General features: G+C 41.3%; 1 protein-coding gene across 2 annotated transcripts in view; it reads left to right on the top strand.

The window, feature by feature from the left end:
- USP24 (ubiquitin specific peptidase 24) overlaps positions 1-17143 on the top strand; it is a 143477-nt gene extending 126334 nt beyond the window's left edge. For both annotated transcript variants that reach the window (XM_016185979.2, XM_007518026.3), the window contains exons 57-68: positions 1073-1189; positions 1608-1700; positions 2633-2735; positions 3322-3443; positions 5023-5136; positions 7347-7412; positions 9910-9976; positions 11351-11429; positions 13397-13472; positions 13841-13927; positions 14451-14561; positions 16131-17143. In XM_016185979.2, coding sequence (XP_016041465.2) covers positions 1073-1189; positions 1608-1700; positions 2633-2735; positions 3322-3443; positions 5023-5136; positions 7347-7412; positions 9910-9976; positions 11351-11429; positions 13397-13472; positions 13841-13927; positions 14451-14561; positions 16131-16193 — 1098 coding nt within the window. In that variant the 3' untranslated portion in view covers positions 16194-17143. The remainder of the gene's footprint in view (positions 1-1072; positions 1190-1607; positions 1701-2632; positions 2736-3321; positions 3444-5022; positions 5137-7346; positions 7413-9909; positions 9977-11350; positions 11430-13396; positions 13473-13840; positions 13928-14450; positions 14562-16130) is intronic.
- The last annotated feature ends 1575 nt before the right edge of the window (positions 17144-18718 follow it).

Genomic DNA, 18718 nt, shown 5'->3' with positions numbered 1-18718 from the left:
TTCTCATAGAGATTTAGCATATAAGCCACCATCTCTGCTCCTTCCTTCTGTACCAGCCTAACAATGGATAATGGCAAACTAATTGGTCTCTCTTGGATGGGGTCAGGCCATAGCATTTCACCCACCAACCTCTGAAGTCAGGTCCAGAGATAGAAAGAGAAGGCAGTAGTGGAGCATGGAAACCATCTACCTCCGTGAATCCTTTCAACATCCTGCTAATGAACTTTATGTCTATTTCCCCCTATGATGCCTCCTGTTGCCCACTTTCTATTGTGAAGTACTTTAAGAACTCAGTGCTATATAAACGCTAGGGTCTACTGTATTTGCAATGGGTATGGCAGGATGGATGGGGATATTTCAAGTCTATGAATACCTTCTTGAGAGGAAATGAACTCTACTACTAGGAGTAGTAAACCTCCTCTTAATTCTCAGATCAAAGATGAATCTCTAGGGACTTGTCCAGAAACAGCCGGGGTGGGAGGGAAAGAAGAAGCATTGTGATAACCAAAATGGTTTCTAAACGAATAAAATGTTTTTCAAAGCTTTCCATGAGGCGTCAGCGAGCTTTCAAGTAAGTTTCCAGTCGAGTTGATATTACCGTTGTCATTCTGTCAGGCTGTTGCTCTCCATTTGCTCCATGGCTTGATTTCTAGCCCCTATGCCTGTGTCTGTGTTTTTATTCTTCGCATCTGTGACTATGTAAAGAAGTAGCAGAGTGGAGGGAGGGATACAGAAATAATGTTTCCTCTAAAGCCCCCACCAGTTTTTAAGAGACAAGGGACTCCATGGCTCTGGAGGAAATGTGATCATGAAGAAGTAGAATCATGCCTCTGAACCTGAAAGTTAGGAAAGAAAACTAGGCTTTCCCTTTAATTACTTCTATAGTACCTTGGAAGATAATTCTGGTTTAGCTCTCCAAAGCATAAATCCATCTGAATCTAAAACTGGATTATGTCAATCAGACTTTCCTTTTGTTCTTTATGGTGGTTTACTTCAAAGTAATCCTGTTACAGATGTCTTTCTTAGATTTTTTTTTTTTTTTTAATGTAATTTCATCCTTTCTTCAAACCAGTTAAAAAACCTTCATCAGCTACTGGAGGTACTACTTGCTCTGCTGGATAAAGATGTCCCAGAAAATTGTAAAAACTGTGCTCAGTACTTTTTCCTGTTCAACACTTTTGTACAAAAGGTAAATGTCTTTATTATTATTATTATTATTATTATTATTATTATTATGTTTTCCTAGTGCAAAGAAATTTTATAGATGGAAAAAAATTAAACTAGACCACGTAGGATCTAGGAGATAGGTTTTACAAGTATTTCTCCTTTACAAAAAACATTGATTTGTGGGCTGTATTATAAGAATTCTGGTACAGGTAGGTATGGTTCCTTATTGACAGCTGTAGAACCATTTTAAAGTCAGTGTCTGAGTGCCTATCAGTAGCTAATGTGAAGCAACACAGGTATGTCGAAACCCAAGAATTTGAAAACAGGTTTTAAATAATATTGTCTATATGTACTCATAGCATTCTCATTTAACTATGCTTTTCTGATGAATTTTTGTCTGGATAGGAATATAATTTGTCATTCTCAATATCTTGTGACAGCAAGGTATTAGGGCTGGAGACCTTCTTCTGAGGCATTCTGCTCTGCGACACATGATCAGCTTTCTCCTCGGGGTCAGTCGGCAAAACAACCAGGTACCAGATGCTCTTTCAGCTCAGTGGCGTGACTGTGATCAGTGTAGACTTTTTATTTCCATGAGAGGCCGGGTGCTAGCCCTGCTCAGACTTCAGAACGCTTTGTTGTTTAATTATTTTTACAGCTTCTTTGTAGGATTTAGTCCAATAAGCCAGGGGAGTGATTAGATGTCAGTCACAATGTAAGGTCCTAAGTCTCATAGAAAGTCAGACTCCTGAGACCCTGACAAGTTCACTACAATAACATACAATAGTTGACACTGCAATAGACATTATATATAGTATCATTTTGCTTTCAGGGAACATGTAACAGTGAAAATATTTTCACTTTTAGTCTTGTACTTGGTTCTCACAACCGTCAAGTGGGCAGAACAGGTTATCTGTTACCTCTGTCAGTGTGCAGAGTGTTCTCTCTACCTTTGTACAGAGTTGCACTGTTAGGGTTCGGGTGGAAATCTCACTTTAAGCTACATAACAGTGAGTGGCAGAGGGGGCCTGCAGGTCTCCAGTCTCTTGGGTTTTCTCCATAATTCGCAATCAGGAAAATTACCTTGCACATGGTAAACACTTGATGTCCAACCCCAGTCCAGGAGATAAGTTTTACATCTAAAGGGAGAACTCCATTAAGTTAGCTTACGACCTGTGCGCTTGTGGCCCATTAACCCCTTTTACTCTCAGACATGGAGAAGTAACTGTGGCCCGAAATATGAATCAGCACACCCTTTCTCTTCCTTTTCATGTTTGGGTTTTGGTTTGTTTGTTCGTTTGTTTGTTTGTTTTTAACCAGAGCATTGCTTAGCTCTGGCTTATGGTAGTGCTGGGGATTGAACCTGGGCCCTCAGGTTCAACCACTATGTTGTCTCTACAGTTCCCTTTTTCATGTTATTTCTGACTCAGACACCAGAGTCCTCTCAATTTTTTTCTACTGACAGATACGACGATGGAGTTCAGCACAAGCACGAGAATTTGGGAATCTTCACAATACAGTGGCATTGCTTGTTTTGCATTCAGATGTCTCTTCCCAGCGGAATGTTGGTAAGCTTTAACTTACCTTCGGTGCATTAGGAAAATGAAGGCATAGTGAATTTTTTAATACTGGGTGGGGAGCGGTGTTGTTAGTAACTAATATGCTACTTGAGGCACACCTAGAGTGTTTTAATTTTTGTTAAATTTCCCCAGAATGAGACTACATCTCACATCTGTGGGAATGGCTGTTATCAAAATGACAAGCAGTAACAAGTGTTGGTGAGAGTGCACTGTTGGTGGGGTGTAAATCATTACAGTCAGTAGGGGAAACAGTATGGAGCTTAAAAGACAATTCTAACTAATGTATTATTGCAGCCGCACTTAACAGTACTCAAGATACGGAAACATCTAAATATCGGTGGATGAGTGTGGATAAGGAAGTTGTAGTGTGAGAGAGAGAGTGTAAGTGTGTGTGTGTGTGTGTGTGTGTGTGTGTGTGTGTGTGTGTGTGTGTTTGAATATGCAAACATTTATTTATTTTGAGAATAGGTTCTAAGCACTCAGTAACGTGTAAATCTTGAGAGGATTATTTTGCCTCGTACATACCTGTCATATTTCATCAAGTGAAATGGTTTTGTTTCCTTTTCTCCTGTAGCTCCTGGTGTGTTTAAACAACGGCCACCTATTAGCATAGCACCCTCCAGTCCCCTGCTGCCCCTCCACGAGGAAGTAGAAGCTTTGTTGTTCTTGTCTGAAGGGAAGCCTTACCTGTTAGAGGTACATACTTTGGCTTTCTTTTCATTTCAGTTATTTTCTACCTGAGGAGAAATGTCTTTTGTTATTAATCATTATTTTCATGTGGCTCTGATGAGAATGTTGTTAAGAAAACAAATGATTCTTTCAAATTGGTTTACCTTCCCTCAAGCACCATTGAGCGAGAATATTAATCAGTGTTCTCTGTAACCAAGAACAAGGCCTCCAGGCTCAGCTCAGTTAATTCCCTCTCCAGGTCACAGGAGGTGGTGAACAGCACCTCAGTCTTATAATTACTCAGTTTACTGTCTGAGGGTTCTATTCCAGTGTCTTTTGGTTCTGGAATACTGTAACTCCAAAGGTCAGAGTGAGTATGTGAGTGATCAGCTCTACCTGCAGCTCAGTGTCATGTCACACTGTGTGGCCCATCAGCAGTACAAGTCACTATCCCTCTTACTCAGAGCTGTCCCCTCCCTCATGAGGATGGAATATTCCAGTCCTTCTCTCATATCCTGATTTACACATATATGCGTGATGAACTTAACTGGTTTGATTGTATCAACAGTACTGTGCTAAAAATCTCCTTTAAAAAATTAGCATATATTTTTTATCACAGTGATTTTTTTTTTTTTTTTTTGGTTTAAGGTTTTCAGTTAAGTACATTAAAAATTGTATACAAAAGTGAACTGAGTACCAGCCCATTAGTAAAGTGAGTAAGGGACCTTAAGCATGGGGTCCCCACGTTCAGTCACCAGCATGTGTGCCGAATGATGCTCTGGTTCTCTATTTCTCATTAATAAACAGATTAACTGGGTGGGGTAGGTAGCATATGGTTATGCAAGAGACTCTTGCCTGAGGCTCCAAAGTCCCAGGTTCAGTCCTCTACACCACCATAAGCCAGAGCTGAACAGTGCTGTGGTTAAAAATTAAAATTAATCTAAATCTCAAACTACATTCATGCCATTTTCTCTCAAGAAAATAAATAAATAAATAAATAAATAAATAAATAAATAAATGAACAGACCTCTAAAAAATGTGTACAGGATCAGAGAGAGCTCACCAGTTCACCAGGTAAGCTGCATAGTTTGTTGTGCACATTCAGGCACTAGAGCAACTAAGCATAGTTGAAGCCCAGGTTCAAGCACTGTTAGCGCCTGGAAGTTGCCTTGGACTGGAGGAAGCTTTGGTATCCCTCTATCTGAATGAAAAGGTGACCCAGAGCAGTGAAATTGCACATGTGAGGAAAGAGAAAAGTAACAATAATCATAATTCTGTGTAAATTGAATGTTGGTATAATGATTCTTAAAGCAATCGATAAAATCTGACTAAAAATTTTTTTTTATCAGTCTGACTATTTTAATTAGTAGAGCTGCATTTATCTCTGAAAAGCTGTAGAAAATGACTCGGGGGTGGGGTGTACTTTGTCCAAAATTGTGTTAAATGTCAGAAAGACATAGATGCCCTGAAGTCTCTTCAGCCGCTAGCAGCTAGCCCCTGTTTGGAGGCAATAATCTTAAACCTGAGTAAATTTCAATTAAGAAAGAAACAGTATATGGGTTATTACGTATAGTAAGAAAAGTGACTCCTCTGATGCCTCTCACAGGTGATGTTTGCTTTGCGAGAGCTCACAGGCTCGCTGTTGGCCCTCATTGAGATGGTGGTGTACTGCTGTTTCTGCAATGAACACTTCTCCTTCACCATGCTGCATTTCATTAAGGTAGAGCCCAGTCACACCTCATGGTAGCCTGGTAATCTGTAGCTGAAGCTTGCAAAGCATTTCTTTGCTCTTTTAATAACCTTACAATTGTTTTCCTAATCAGAAAAAAGTTTATAGGCTTTTTTTCCCCCCCCATGAAAAGTTAAAAGAAAACTCAAAAATCTCATCATTCATTGAGAATGAGCATGGCCATTCTCTTAGGTTCCCTTTTCCCTGTGTGCATTTTAACATAGTTGAGATAGTGTCTATTTGATTTTGTGTCCACTTTTTTTTATTATTATTTTGTGTCCTTTTTTTGGTCACGTGACATAGTAAGTATTTGCACATATTACTAAAAGTTATCTAGTATATTTTATTCTTCCATATGACATAATTTACCTAGTCAGTCCTTTCCTCTTTGTGGGAATTAGCATTTGTGATCCATTTTTAGTTATTAAGGATATTTTATTGTTAATATTAATGCTGTGGTAACCATTATTGTGTAAAATGGTTTTCAGTTCCAGAGCATTTTAAAAAGCAAAAATAGATTTTGAGAGCCAGACAGTGGTACTCCTAGTTGAGCGCACACAGTACCATGCACAAGATCCCAAGTTCAAGCCCCCAGCCCCCACCTACAATACTGCATTTCTCTATCTTCCCTGTCTGTCTCCCCTTTCACTCTTAATTTCTATCTCTATCCAGTAAAATAAAAATAAATAAAATTGTTTATTTTTTATTATTTATTTTCCCTTTTATTGCCCTTGTTTTATTGTTGTAGTTATTATTGTTGTTGATGATAATGTCATTGTTGGATAGAACAGAGAGAAATGGAGAGAGGAGGGGAAGACAGACAAGGGGAGAGAAAGACAGACACCTGCAGACTGCTTTACCGCTTGTGAGGTGACTCCCCTGCAGGCGGGGAGCCAGGGGCTCGAACTGGGATCCTTACGCCGGTCCTTGCACTTCACGCCACATGCGCTTAACCTGCTGGGCTACTGCCCAACCCCAAAAATGTTTTTTTAAAATGTTTATTTCTCTATAATAATTATGTTGCATATAACTGGATGCTAAATATAAGCATATTACATATTTAACCTAATTCTCAAGTACTTCTGTTAGATAGCCACTGTTAGCACCACCATTTCACAGTTGAGGAAGCTGAAACACACAGTAACTTGCACAGGATCACCCAGCTAGTGACAGTCTGGTTCTAGGGCCTGTGCATTAAGCACAGACTTACTGACTTCCTAGAAACCTATCATGTTTATATGCCACTTGTATTCAGTTTTCAGGTTTTAATTACACATATAATATCTGGCATTTTTATATGTGTGTGTAAGCACATTTTTAAGTGGAAATTTAAAATGTACAATTAAAGCCAAAGTCTACTTTGACCACCGCCAACCTTGCCCCCTCCTCACCCTACCTCAGAAACCAGTATTGTCACATTGGTGTGTGTCTTCCACACCTTTGCTTGTGAACTAACAAAAATTGAGTTTCTGCTCACAGACTTCCTGCCATACTTGAACCCGCCCAGAATTAGTAATAGAGGCGCATGCAGAGTGGCAGGTGACTCATGGATCATGTGTTCAGGCTTTCACTTCAAGAGATTTTGCCCTCAGTCTTTTTTTTTTTTTTTTTTTATTTCTTTATTGGGGAATTAATGTTATACATTCGACAGTAAATATAATAGTTTGTACATGCATAACATTTCTCAGTTTTCCATATAACAATACAACCCCCTTTAGGTCCTCTGTCATCCTTCTTGGACCTGTATTCTCCCACCCCACCCCACCCCTCAGTCTTTTCTGTACAGGCCTGTATCTGAGGTAACTGAGTGCCTCTGTTTATTGATTTTATGGTCTTGGGTAATTATCTCTGCAAAATAGGAAGTAATGTGGCTTGACTTCACAGATTGTGACATATAATATGTGAAAGGCCTACTTGAAACTTACTTCCTTCATTTAGTGAAACTTGGCAGATTATTCTGATTTGAAAGTGGTTTAAAATTCTCCCCCTTTCCTGTATCACAGAGTGTTGAAACTGGGAGGATCTTAGAGTTTATTTATTTCAGTGCCCAGATACAGTGTTTGGGCAAACTGAGGCACAGAAAGGGGAATTGACTTGCCCGTGAGGTCAGCCAAATGGTGGTAGGAGTGGGATTTCAGTACATTATTTGGGCTTTCGACTGAAGAGTTACTAGAATTGATATTCTTTTTAAAATATTTCAGAACCAGCTAGAAACAGCTCCACCCCATGAATTAAAGAACACGTTCCAGCTACTTCATGAGATACTGGTAAGTCATCAGTATCCAGACTCACTTGTATATATGTGTAATTAGCATGTGTTTAAAAAAGTTTCGAGCTCTTTATTACATTTGCATTCATTTGGCTTGCACTTATCTTGAATCTTCTTCCTGTCAGTTTGTATGTGTCTTATAGACTCAGGTGTGAGCAGTGATGAAATAGTACCTCAGTGGGGCTCACAGTTTAGTGAGGGAGATAATCAAATACACAAGCAGTCAGGGCAGAGCAAAGGAGTGATGGAGGATCTTCCTGTGGGTAAGGAACTGTACTAACATACTAGCTCACTTCGTGTTGTGATAGCCATCAGAGGTAAATTTCTCACTCTGCAGTTAATTCAAGAGTTGTTACCACTAGCTGATCTTCTTTTAAGAGCCATGAAACCAAAATATAACTGACTATAAGAGACATCAGTTTTGAAAATATGAAAAGGAAAAGTTAATAATCAGATTAATAATAGTATATTATATTTGAACACTAGAACTGAGAGAGGCAGAGTGATTTGCCCAAGAACAGTTTGCTCAGTGAATTGTAAGTAAGTGGCATGAGCAGAAAAAGTAGGAGCTGAGCAGAGTTGGGAAGAGAAGCCCAAACCAAATGGTGAACAGCTTCAGACACCAGCACTGAGGAATGTGTGCTTTTTGCTGTAAACCAGGGGCTGCACACTTGTGGCCAATTTTTGTCAAGATACCTATTTTGCTTGGCCCAAACAGTTTTTTCATTTCTCCATTCCATCCTGTCTTGAAGAATCAGGTAGCCTGGCATTATCAGTCCCATTTCCTGTGTGCCAGGGTCACTTGAAACAATAGCAGTTCTGTTGGTGAGGCGTGTGGCTGCCTACATCCCTCTGTCCTCGAGCCTCCTTTCTGTCTGGCACTGAGCCCATCTTGCTCATCTCTTGTGCCCTGGTCTCTGGGCACTTAACTTGGCAGCTTCTGCTGTCAAAGATGTGCCATGAAGGGATTTTGACATCTTTAAAATACCCTCCTAGCAGCTGTTTTGAAGGATGAACTAAAGAAGAAAGAGCGTTAGAATAGGAAACTGTGGTCCGGGAGGTGGCGCAGTGGTAAAGCTTTGGACTCTCAAGCATGAGGTCCCGAGTTCAATTCCAGGCAGCACATGTGCCAGAGTGATGTCTGGTTCTCTCTCCTCCTATCTTTCTCATAAATAAAAATAAAATCTTTAAAAAAAGAAAGAAAAAGGGAAGAAAGAAAGGAAGGAAGGAAGGAAGGAAGGAAGGAAGAAAGAAAGAAAGAAAGAAAGAAAGAAAGAAAGAAAGAAAGAAAGAAAGAAAGAAAGAAAAAGAAAGAAAGAAAGAAACTAACTGTATTGGAGTCTGAGTAGTAATTGAAGTGTGAAATCATGACAGCTGTATTGAGGGCGGAGCAGAGTGGCCCAGGATTATGATCAGGAGCGTCCAGTAGAATTTGGTGATCAGCTCAATAGATGTGAGCTGGTTATGAACCAGCCTGTGATCTCCTTAAAGAGAGGCAGGTGCTGGGCTCCCCACAGCCTGTCAGACCTAATACAGCCCTTGACGTGGGAGAGGCCTTTTCTCTTAACATTCTTTTAATTACAGATTTGATAATGGCTTACAAGATTACAGGGATGTAGGCCTACACCATACCCACCACCAAAATTCTGTGCAGACACCCCCCGCTACCATAGTTCTCATAAAGGCTTAGAGCTTAGAGACAGAATTTGACTGTTCTTTGTAGTTTTTTTTTTTTTTTGCAAGTCTGTTTCAGTTCTCTGTATTCCACACATGAGCAAAACCATCCAGTAGGCTTTTTACCTCCTCCACTAAATGTCTTCACCTTCAGTCCCATCCATTTTGCCCTGAGAATCCAGTACCATCCCTTTCAATTGCCGAGTAGCATTCTATGGATTATATATCCCATCTGTATCCAGCCACCACTCAAGGACAGGCAGAATAATAAGGAGATACAGCCATTTGATAAACACCTGTTTTTCTGGTCAATTCCCTCCTTTGGTCCAAATGTTTTTACAGACTTTAGGACATTGTTCTCCACACAAGTAGGACTACACTGTTCATTGGTTCCGTGACAGACCCATAAAGCCTGTTCCTCTGTGCATAACTCAGTGTCCACTGCTAGAAACACAGCGACAGTGAGGCCTGTGTCGCTGCAGCATGGCACATACCTTCACATCAAAAACCACGGCATGCTTTTGCTAAACAAATTAGATCATAAAACTCTTAACACTTGAGGTTATGAAGTTTAAAACTCACAAAGAGAACTACATGTTGCAAGGGCATGCCAGATAGGAAATAGGGCCTTTGTTTTTTTCTAAGTCTTTAGATTAAAACAAACTATTTTTGAGGTACATGATAATTTTGTGGTTAGGGTTTTGTTAAGGTAGAAACTAAATTCATCTTTTCAGTAGAATTATTTCTGAAAGCTGTCACCGGTGAACTGGAACACAAGTTCTTTCTCTCATTTACCAACCTCTGTGTCCTTCCTTTCACAGGTCATTGAAGATCCCATACAAGTTGAGAGAGTCAAATTTGTGTTTGAGACCGAAAATGGATTGCTAGGCAAGTACTCCTGGCCTAGAATGCCTATTGTGGTACCAGTGCCCCCCCTGCCATTGCCTGCGCCCCTCACCTGGCATTCTGGCATAGATGAGTGAGAATTCAGTATAAGTCTGCTAAGGGCCGCTGGGCTCCTGCATTCTCGTCTCCCTGAATGTCTCTGTGTTTAGTTAGTAAGGTACAGCTCGGGGTCCTCTAGAGGGTCAGAGAATGAGGAGGATCATAACTAATGACCACTTTTAGGGCATCTTTTATTCCATTCTTCTGCTACTGGGAAGAAACTAATACATTAGACTAGCGATGCTGTCAAGTTCATGAAAATGTGACTGTTCATACCTGTGGAGTGATTACACTCAAATTTTTATTGTTTATGAGCTTTCTTGGCTATTTTCTTCTTCTGAAGGCTAAATTAACTTCAGTAAGATGTTTATTTTTAAAAGTTTGATTTCGGGGGCCGGGCTGTAGCACAGCGATTAAGCATATATGGCACAATGTGCAGGAACCGGCATAAGGATCTCGGTTCTAGCCCCTGGCTCCCCATCTTGTTGGGGGGGTTCACTTGACAAGCAGTGAAGCAGGTCTGCAGGTGTCTCTCTTTCTCTCCTCCTCTCTCAATGTCTCTCCTATCCAACAATGATGATAGCAATAACAACAATAATAGTAACAACAACAGTAAACAACCAGGGCAGCAAAAGGGAAAAAATAGCCTCCAGGAGCAGTGGATTCATAGTGCAGGCACCGAGCCCCAGCAATAACCCTGGAGGCAAGAAAGAAAGAAAGAAAGAAAGAAAGAAAGAAAGAGAGAGAGAGAGAGAGAGAGAGAGAGAGAGAGAGAAAGAAAGAAAGAAAGAAGGAAAGAAAGAAAGAAAGAAAGGGAGAAAGAAAGAAAGAAAGAAAGAAGGAAAGAAAGAAAGAAACGAAAAGGTTTAGTTTTAAATAATTTTAACCAACTCATCCATCTGTATTTTTAGTTAATCTTAGCCATTTTAGATTTCACTATGTAGTACAAGATTTTGGGTCTATTTTTATTGCAGAAAAAGAATTTAAGCTAAGAAGTAGATACTGATACATTCTGGGCCAATTCTTTGGAATCATGTATCTGCTCAGAGCAGCACCTGACTCTTGAACTTAGAGACCATACACTCCTCCAGACCAGGGACAAATACTATTGATCTTTAAATTCCTAAAGCCCTTGTCTTGAACACAAATAATAATGCCCTTTAGAATCTGTGGAAACCTATTGAGTTAGCACTGCCACACATTGGATTAAGTTGCTCCTTATCTGCTTAGCAAAATAATTTGTAAATTTGTAGAACAGGAGGGCTGTTGTTTCTCAAAAACACTTTCCGTTTAATGCTTACTTTCCTTTTCCTTCAGCTCTGATGCATCATAGTAACCATGTGGACAGTAGTCGCTGCTACCAGTGTGTTAAATTTCTTGTAACTCTTGCTCAAAAGTAAGTATTGATGTAAAATAGGGAGAAAATGATGTCTTAGTTAAAAATACGCGACTGAAATATAATTGTGGAGAAATTGTCTTCTGAGTCTGGGCTGTAACTCACTCTGAGACCCTGGGTTCAAGCCCCAGTTTCCCCATGGAAGCACCATTTAGCATCAGGGGAGCCTCATAGGTGGTTGAGTGGTGCTGTGGTCTCCTTTCCTCTCTAGTTTTTTTAAAGGTCCTAAGCCAACTTACCATGAATGGAGGAGGCCCTAAGTTTTTTCCCTAGCACTCTACAGAAAAGATTTTTCAGAGCTATAAAAGGGGGGATGTTAAAAAGACTTTATGAAACCCAACAATAAAGACTTAAACCATCAGACCTTATACAAGAATAACAGGAATCAAGGCAGATCTGGATACCTCTATAATCAGTTGTTAGGAACCTTCATTAGAGATTTCCACTAACATTTCCCAACTACCTACACTTTCAGGCTCTTAAGTCCCACTCTCAAAATAGTCTCTCGAGACAAAATCATGTTACTTAGAGCATTTTGCACTTACAAACCCAGACACTGTGCTAAATACTTAACCTGCATTATCCTATTTAATACCTACAATGTTTTAAGTTAGCCTCAGTCTTAAAAAAAAAATAGATTTTCTCAGCAATTTATAAGTTAAATAAATATAATTAAATAAATTGCTTATGTATTGGCTACAGAAAGAGAAGTTGAGAGGGAAGGGGAAGTTATGAGAGGGAGAGACAGCCCTGCAGCTCTGCGTCATTGCTTGTGAAGCTTCCCCTTGAACTGGGCACTGGGGCCTCTACCCAGGTCCTAGTACGTGGTAGCCTGTGTGCTCAACCAGGTGCACCTTTGCCCGGCCCCATCACCTCAGTCTTTCACATAGTGTAAGTGACTTAGAACTTGAGGTAATTGACCTAGGCTGATCAACTTCAAAGTGAAGGCACCCCTCCCCGCCACCCCCCCGTGACATGTGAAGTACATGTTACTTAAAGCTTAAACATTTTGATCATCCTTAAATCCAGTGACATTGTTTATCCACATAGTTATACAATCATTTCTCTCCAGAGCGTTTTTTTATTGTCCAAAAGTGAGACCCATTGAATTACTCCTTGATCATCCTCTTCTCCCCAGGCCATGGCAACTACAGTTCTTTCTGTCTCTGAATCTGACTGTTCTGGGTACATCAAACAGATGAAATCAAAATAACATTTTTCCTTTTGTGATTGACTTGAATGGAATCAGCCTCAGAATAATGTCTTCAAAGGTTTATCCATATTGTAATATATGTCATAATTTCCTAAGGCTGAGTAATATGTTCCGTTATGTTTAGTGTGTGTGTGTGTGTGTGTGTGTGTGCGTGCGCGTGTGTGTGCGTGTACACACACCACATTGTGTTTATCCATCTGTCAGTCAGTGGCAGTTGGAAAGCAAGGGTTCTTAAAATGTTTGCTTCTTCAGCCCTTCTCTTTAGAACACTGCCAAGCAACAGCACAATAGCTGCACAGTAACAGCTGCCGATGGGCACACTAACTACACTGCTGACACTAGATCTTACACCAAACCTTCTTTATAGCTTTCTTTTGTCCCAGTGTTTGCTGATTCTTCAGGGATTGCCATCCTTGAATCTGTAAAACCCTCTCACTATCTTGTGTTAATAAGTAAAATATTTTTAAAAGAATTCATGTATCAAGTATATAATTTGTTGTGGGGTTTTATTGTTTCATTTAGCAATTTTCAGTTAAAGAGTTGACTGTCAAAGAGAAAATATACTTCCTTTCTACAACCTTTTGAAGTTTAAACATATTCAAGGAAAGAGAAAAGTAAATGTTTACTGCATTGACAACTAAACTTTTAAGGAGAATAGCATTCTCTGTCCAAAACAATAGGAACTATGATTAAACAAGAAATTCTGTTTTAAAAAAAAAATGCACATGGCTGATAAACTCACCTCTACCCCCAGGTGTCCTGCTGCTAAAGAATACTTCAAGGAGAACTCTCATCACTGGAGCTGGGCTGTGCAGTGGCTACAAAAAAAGGTAACACACACTCGAGTTGTCAGGGTCGCAGGGCATCAGATGATGTCTCTTAAATGTCTGTTGGGAACTAGTCTCAAAAAATGCTCATACTTGAGATGTTTGCTAGTAAAACCTAAGCTCTACATTAAAAATATGTCATAGTAAGTATATCTTAACCCTATATGTGAAAAGGTAGGGATGATTATGTAAGAAATAGAATTTTACTGAGATCTTGGACATTCAGATGAAATCTTCAAAGAAAGACTCTCCTAGGGCGATGGAAAGTCTTGGCTGACTTACTTGCTATTTCAGATGCTTTTTTGGATTCTAAAATCTCACAGATTCATATGGTCTTATTTCTCTGATGGCATTTTTTTCCTCCACCTCAGATGTCAGAACATTATTGGACACCACAGAGTAATGTCTCTAATGAAACGTCAACTGGAAAAACCTTTCAACGCACCATCTCTGCTCAGGTGAGGGTTGTCTTTGACCTTGTATCCTTTGAGGGCCCATAGGTAAAAATCCTGGTTACACTTAGAATCTGCAGTGTCTGAGAAGTATAGGTTAAAAATTGGGAGGACAGGGGTAGATAGCATAATGGTTATGCAAAGAGACTCATTCCCAAGGCTCTAAAGTCCCAGGTTCAATCCTCTGCACCACCATAAGCCAGAGCCGAGCAGTGCTCTGGTAATAAATAAAGCATTAGACTCTCAAGCATGATGTCCTGAGTTCAGTCCTCAGCAGTACATGTACCAGATTGATGTCTAGTTATTTCTTTTTCTCCTTCTAACTTTCTTATTAATAAAAAAATTAAAAAAAAAAAAAAACATTTGGGTTGGTCCACCAAGCTTGAAGCCAGCACTGTGCTGTCATAAGGCGTCTCTCTCAAGCCTCCCCATGCCTCCAGAGGTCACTGAAGAGTTTTCTTCCTTGGCGGTTGTGCTGCTGTACCTGCACACCTCTGACCTTTTCCTCTCTTGCCTAACTCTCCCACAGGACACACTGGCATATGCCACCGCTTTACTGAATGAAAAGGAGCAATCAGGAAGCAGTAATGGGTCAGAGAGCAGTCCTGCGAATGAGAACGGAGAGAGACATTTACAGCAGGTACAACCTAGGGCATATCCTTGTGGGGAGGGGCAGCGCCTGCTCTGAAGTCTTCCAGAAGAACTACTGTAACTCGTAAGGAAAAGCAATGCCAACTCCGCCCTCCAGTGATCTCAGTGCAAGACGCACCGTCGTGTGCTTCCAGAGTAGAAAAGAGTTACACTGTTAGAATTAATAAGCAGCTTTGAGCTCTCTGTGGTGGATGCTTAATTAGCATGCACCATGTTCACGTCTGCCAAGTGACAAAATTCCTCCTCTCCACTCTGCCTTTTGTGTTTCCTGGAGACACAACCTCTTAAAAAGGAGGCTTCATGCTGGAATTTGACTACTTGTCAGGAGAATCAGAGAATAATTGTAGGAGCAGCAAGATAAGCTTACGCGAGTCGATATCCACTTCAACGTGTGTATGACCAGGTCCACGTACGTCCCTGGGAGACCACGTGGGAGTACCACAATACTGGGGCCAGCTTGCTACTCTGGCTTCTTTTTCTCACATACTTCCTCTCTGAAAAAGTCAGCCTACAGAAATAAAGTCTTGATAAAAACAAATAATCTAAGCTTTTTTTTGTTTTTTTCCACAAAAACAACATTTTCAAAACTGGTCACTGTAGTAGAAAAAAAGGAATATGTACCCAGCTTGCAGTGTGTGTGGTGATGAAGCAGGCTAAACGCAGTGTTTCCTGCCCACTGCACCCTCCCGGAAGCACCTGCTCCTCAGTAGTCCCAGGTCGTGCTGGGCAGTGGGCTTTGACCCATGAGTCTTGCTGGTGCTGCATGTGTCCTTCTTTTAATAATGCCTTTCACATTTTTATGTGGTCACGATCCCCTTTATTTTACAGAAGAGAAACTGAGGGTTCAGCACAGTGATGTGACTCTTCAGACTCTGCAGAGTCACACAGTTTACCTTGCCACTTAGCTTCTTTATTCTTTTGCCACCAAGGTTATTGCTGGGGCTCAGTGCCTGTGCCTCTCTCCTCTCATTTGCTGAGTTTTAGATGAAGTGGCCGTTTTCCAGTTTATCAGACACACTGTTCTTTCCACCTCAGACCCTTCTCCCTGTCCCCTGCCTTAACCCCCATACACATTACAGAAAAATGTGCCCTTTTTCCACCCCAGCCCCAACTGTGTCAGCAGTCTCAGGGCACGTGATAGGCATTCAAAACCTTTAGTGTGTAAGCCAAAGGCCATGGAGTCTGACAGAGACAGATTTCAGTCCTGGGGTCACCTCTGAACCAGTGTGGCAATGGGGCACAATGCCAGCCTTGGCAAAGCCAGTGCTTCTCTGACTCACCACATTATCAGAAATTTGCGAGAGCTCACCATCCCGTTGTGTGGTAACACTGGGGCGTGGGGCATGTCTCTGAGCTGCTTCAGCGACTAAATGAGGACATAGAAACGGAAAGTTAGACTAATCAGGAGATGTGAGGTATTCGATTTTATGCTTTGCTACCCTTTGATGATCATTATTAAGTAAGGACTATTTAAATCACCAAGCACAAAGAAGCCGAGGTGCACAGAAAGACTTGATGTGACTTTGTTATGTGTAACTTAAGTCCTTTTCTTTCTCAGGGCTCAGAGTCACCCATGATGATCGGCGAGTTAAGAAGTGACCTTGATGACGTCGATCCCTAGAGGGAGAAGCCCAGCACACGTGGGAGCCGCATGGCAGTCACTGGATGCTCAGCACCTTCTTGAATGTCACCCTTGAACCCTTTAGAAAAACCTGGAGATTGACTGGGAGGGCCTGCCGTGACTCCAGAGGAGGGCGCTTTGGGAAAGGTGCCCAGTGGTCGCTGGCAGGTTTGGAGGTGAAGTGGCAGTGAGACAACTCGAGCCTGCAGCTTGGCTGTCCCAGGACACAGCCTATATCCAGATTCACGTTTCTATGGAGATTTTAGGAAGGAAAGCCAATGGCAGATTTTTTTTGTCATATGAACATACAAAGAGTGAGGATAAAGCTGTTGGCTTTCTCTTGATTCCACAAAAGAATTTCCTTTGGTTTTTATATTTAAAAAAGAAAAGAAAAAAAAAAAAAAAGCAAGCTGCCTTTTAGATATGTGGGGCAAATTTTTAATCCTGCGGTGACATTGAATAGGAACACCCAGTTGAAAATGGTGTAAAGATATGTGGCAAAGCGTGTTTTCATTGTAATATAGTAGTTGAAGGACTCAGTTTCCACAGACCTTTGTATTTAATATGTCTCCCTGTTTGTATAGAACCTCAGATGGGTCTGGATGAAAACCTGGGCAAAAACTTGGATCTGGGTGAACTGTAACCAGGATCAAACACTGGGAAATCATTAAGCTCTTTAAAGTTTTTTTTTTTTTTTCTGACACAACTGAGATTGAAAAGAGCAATAAATAAAATTTAAAAAAAAAAAAAAAAAAAGCTGTGTCCTCCAGAAATAACAAGGTGCATTCTTTGACATCCTACACTCAAAGAGTTGTGAGTTGTTTCCAAGACAAATTTAAAGAACAGCAAAATAAAAAGCACTTTAAGATACAATTTGATTGAGTTTGACTTCATAAAAATCATCTTTTCCATGCCTGGAGACATATTGAATAAACTGTAGTCTTAAATCATGTGATGTGCAATTATGGCTTTTGCTTGAAACATAATTATAGAAACCACTGGCACCTGTTACATATGAAGCTAATATTTGAGTTAGGAGACTGCTCTTGTAAGTCTGGAATGATTTTTAGTGCAGAGAAGGGGTCAGAGATTTTGTTTCTCCTTCACATGACAAACACTGAAAAGGGGGAGACAAGGTTTACTTTCCCAGAAAATAGCTGGAAAGCAGTTAAACAACCATCCACTTAGTTTCTTTCCTTAGTGCAATAGAGTTCTCACTTCAGGTTAAATTCCAAAGCCCCCCTGGGGGGGGAGGAAGAAGGTGGAGGGACATGCCAACGTATTTTGCATATTTGAGTTATTCCACACATTTAAAAAAAAATTTTTTTTTTAACCTCTGGTTACATGTTCTGCCTTATGTTCAAGACCTCGTGCACAGAGCTAAGGAAGCCTTAGAGAATGATTGCCAGGTTGCCACTATCAGATCTGCCCATTTAGAGAATCTCAGCCACCCCCAAAGTGCCTTTTTGTTTGCTTTTACATTTTGTGTGGACACATGACAGGATGTCAGCGTCAGGCTGGGAGCCCTCAGTGGCCCAGCCATGTCACCACTGGCCATTGGAGCAGTGTGCCCCCAAGCTTCCGTTTGCTGTTGTCTGGCCCACTGCAGGCACTGATGGCTTGTTGAAGACACGGTGGGACCAGCATTTCAGAGCAGAACTCCCCTCCTCAATGCCCGCCAGAGAATGGCCAAGGACAGATGGCTAGTTAGAAATGGCTCTGATGTCCTTGCCAATTTGAATGTGCCATTTAAAGCTGGTTTTGAATAGTCCCGTGCCCTCCAGTTATCCCCACTTCCCTCCTCACGCTGCTCTTCACCCCCATCCTCACACAGAGATTGTGTGGGACCTGCCATTGAAGTCTCAGTGATGGACCACGTAAGGTTGTCGCCTCTGGCAGCTGCACTCCGGAGCTAGCACTCAGGAGTGAGGTCGCCCCTTGTCGTCCCTTCCTTTCCTGTGGAAACAGCCCCCAGCAACCCTCTGTCTTCGCTGTAGAGCTGTGTCAGGATCACTGGTTCACTCCTCTTCCCTCCTTGCCGCAGCAAACATCACTTCCCCTTTGCCTGGCACCACTTGGTCTCCAGTGGCTGCAGTCTACGAACCTGCTGATGACTTTTTTATTTTTTAACGTAGTACGACCAAGTGACAGTTTTGGCAGGCTTTCCTTGGAAGAGTTGTCATTTCTACTGCCAATTTTTTTTTTTTTTTGGTGGGGGGACGAAGATGTTTTCTACAAATCTTTTAAAATGGCCAGCCAGCCAAGTAGGAACTGGACACTAACTCAGTGCTGTGTGTGCTCAGGGAGGTTCCCTTCACGAGGCCCCTCTGAGTATGGCCAAGTCTACCCCAGCCGGCAGGCCAAGGGTGTCGTGCCTGGGACTTCTGGAGCTCTCAGGTGGTCACTGACAACTAAAACCACAGGACCAGAGCACCGTGTCATCAGACTGCCCCTGTCCGGCCCAACACTCCCTGCCAGCAGTGAGCTGCGTGCAGTCACCTTGGAGCTTGGAACAAGCAGACTGG

This window comes from Erinaceus europaeus, chromosome 13 (assembly GCF_950295315.1).
Source record: "Erinaceus europaeus chromosome 13, mEriEur2.1, whole genome shotgun sequence".
Lineage (NCBI taxonomy): Eukaryota > Metazoa > Chordata > Mammalia > Eulipotyphla > Erinaceidae > Erinaceus > Erinaceus europaeus.
The sequence above is the reverse complement of the archived record's forward strand: the minus strand, read 5'-3'. Positions and strand labels throughout refer to the sequence as shown.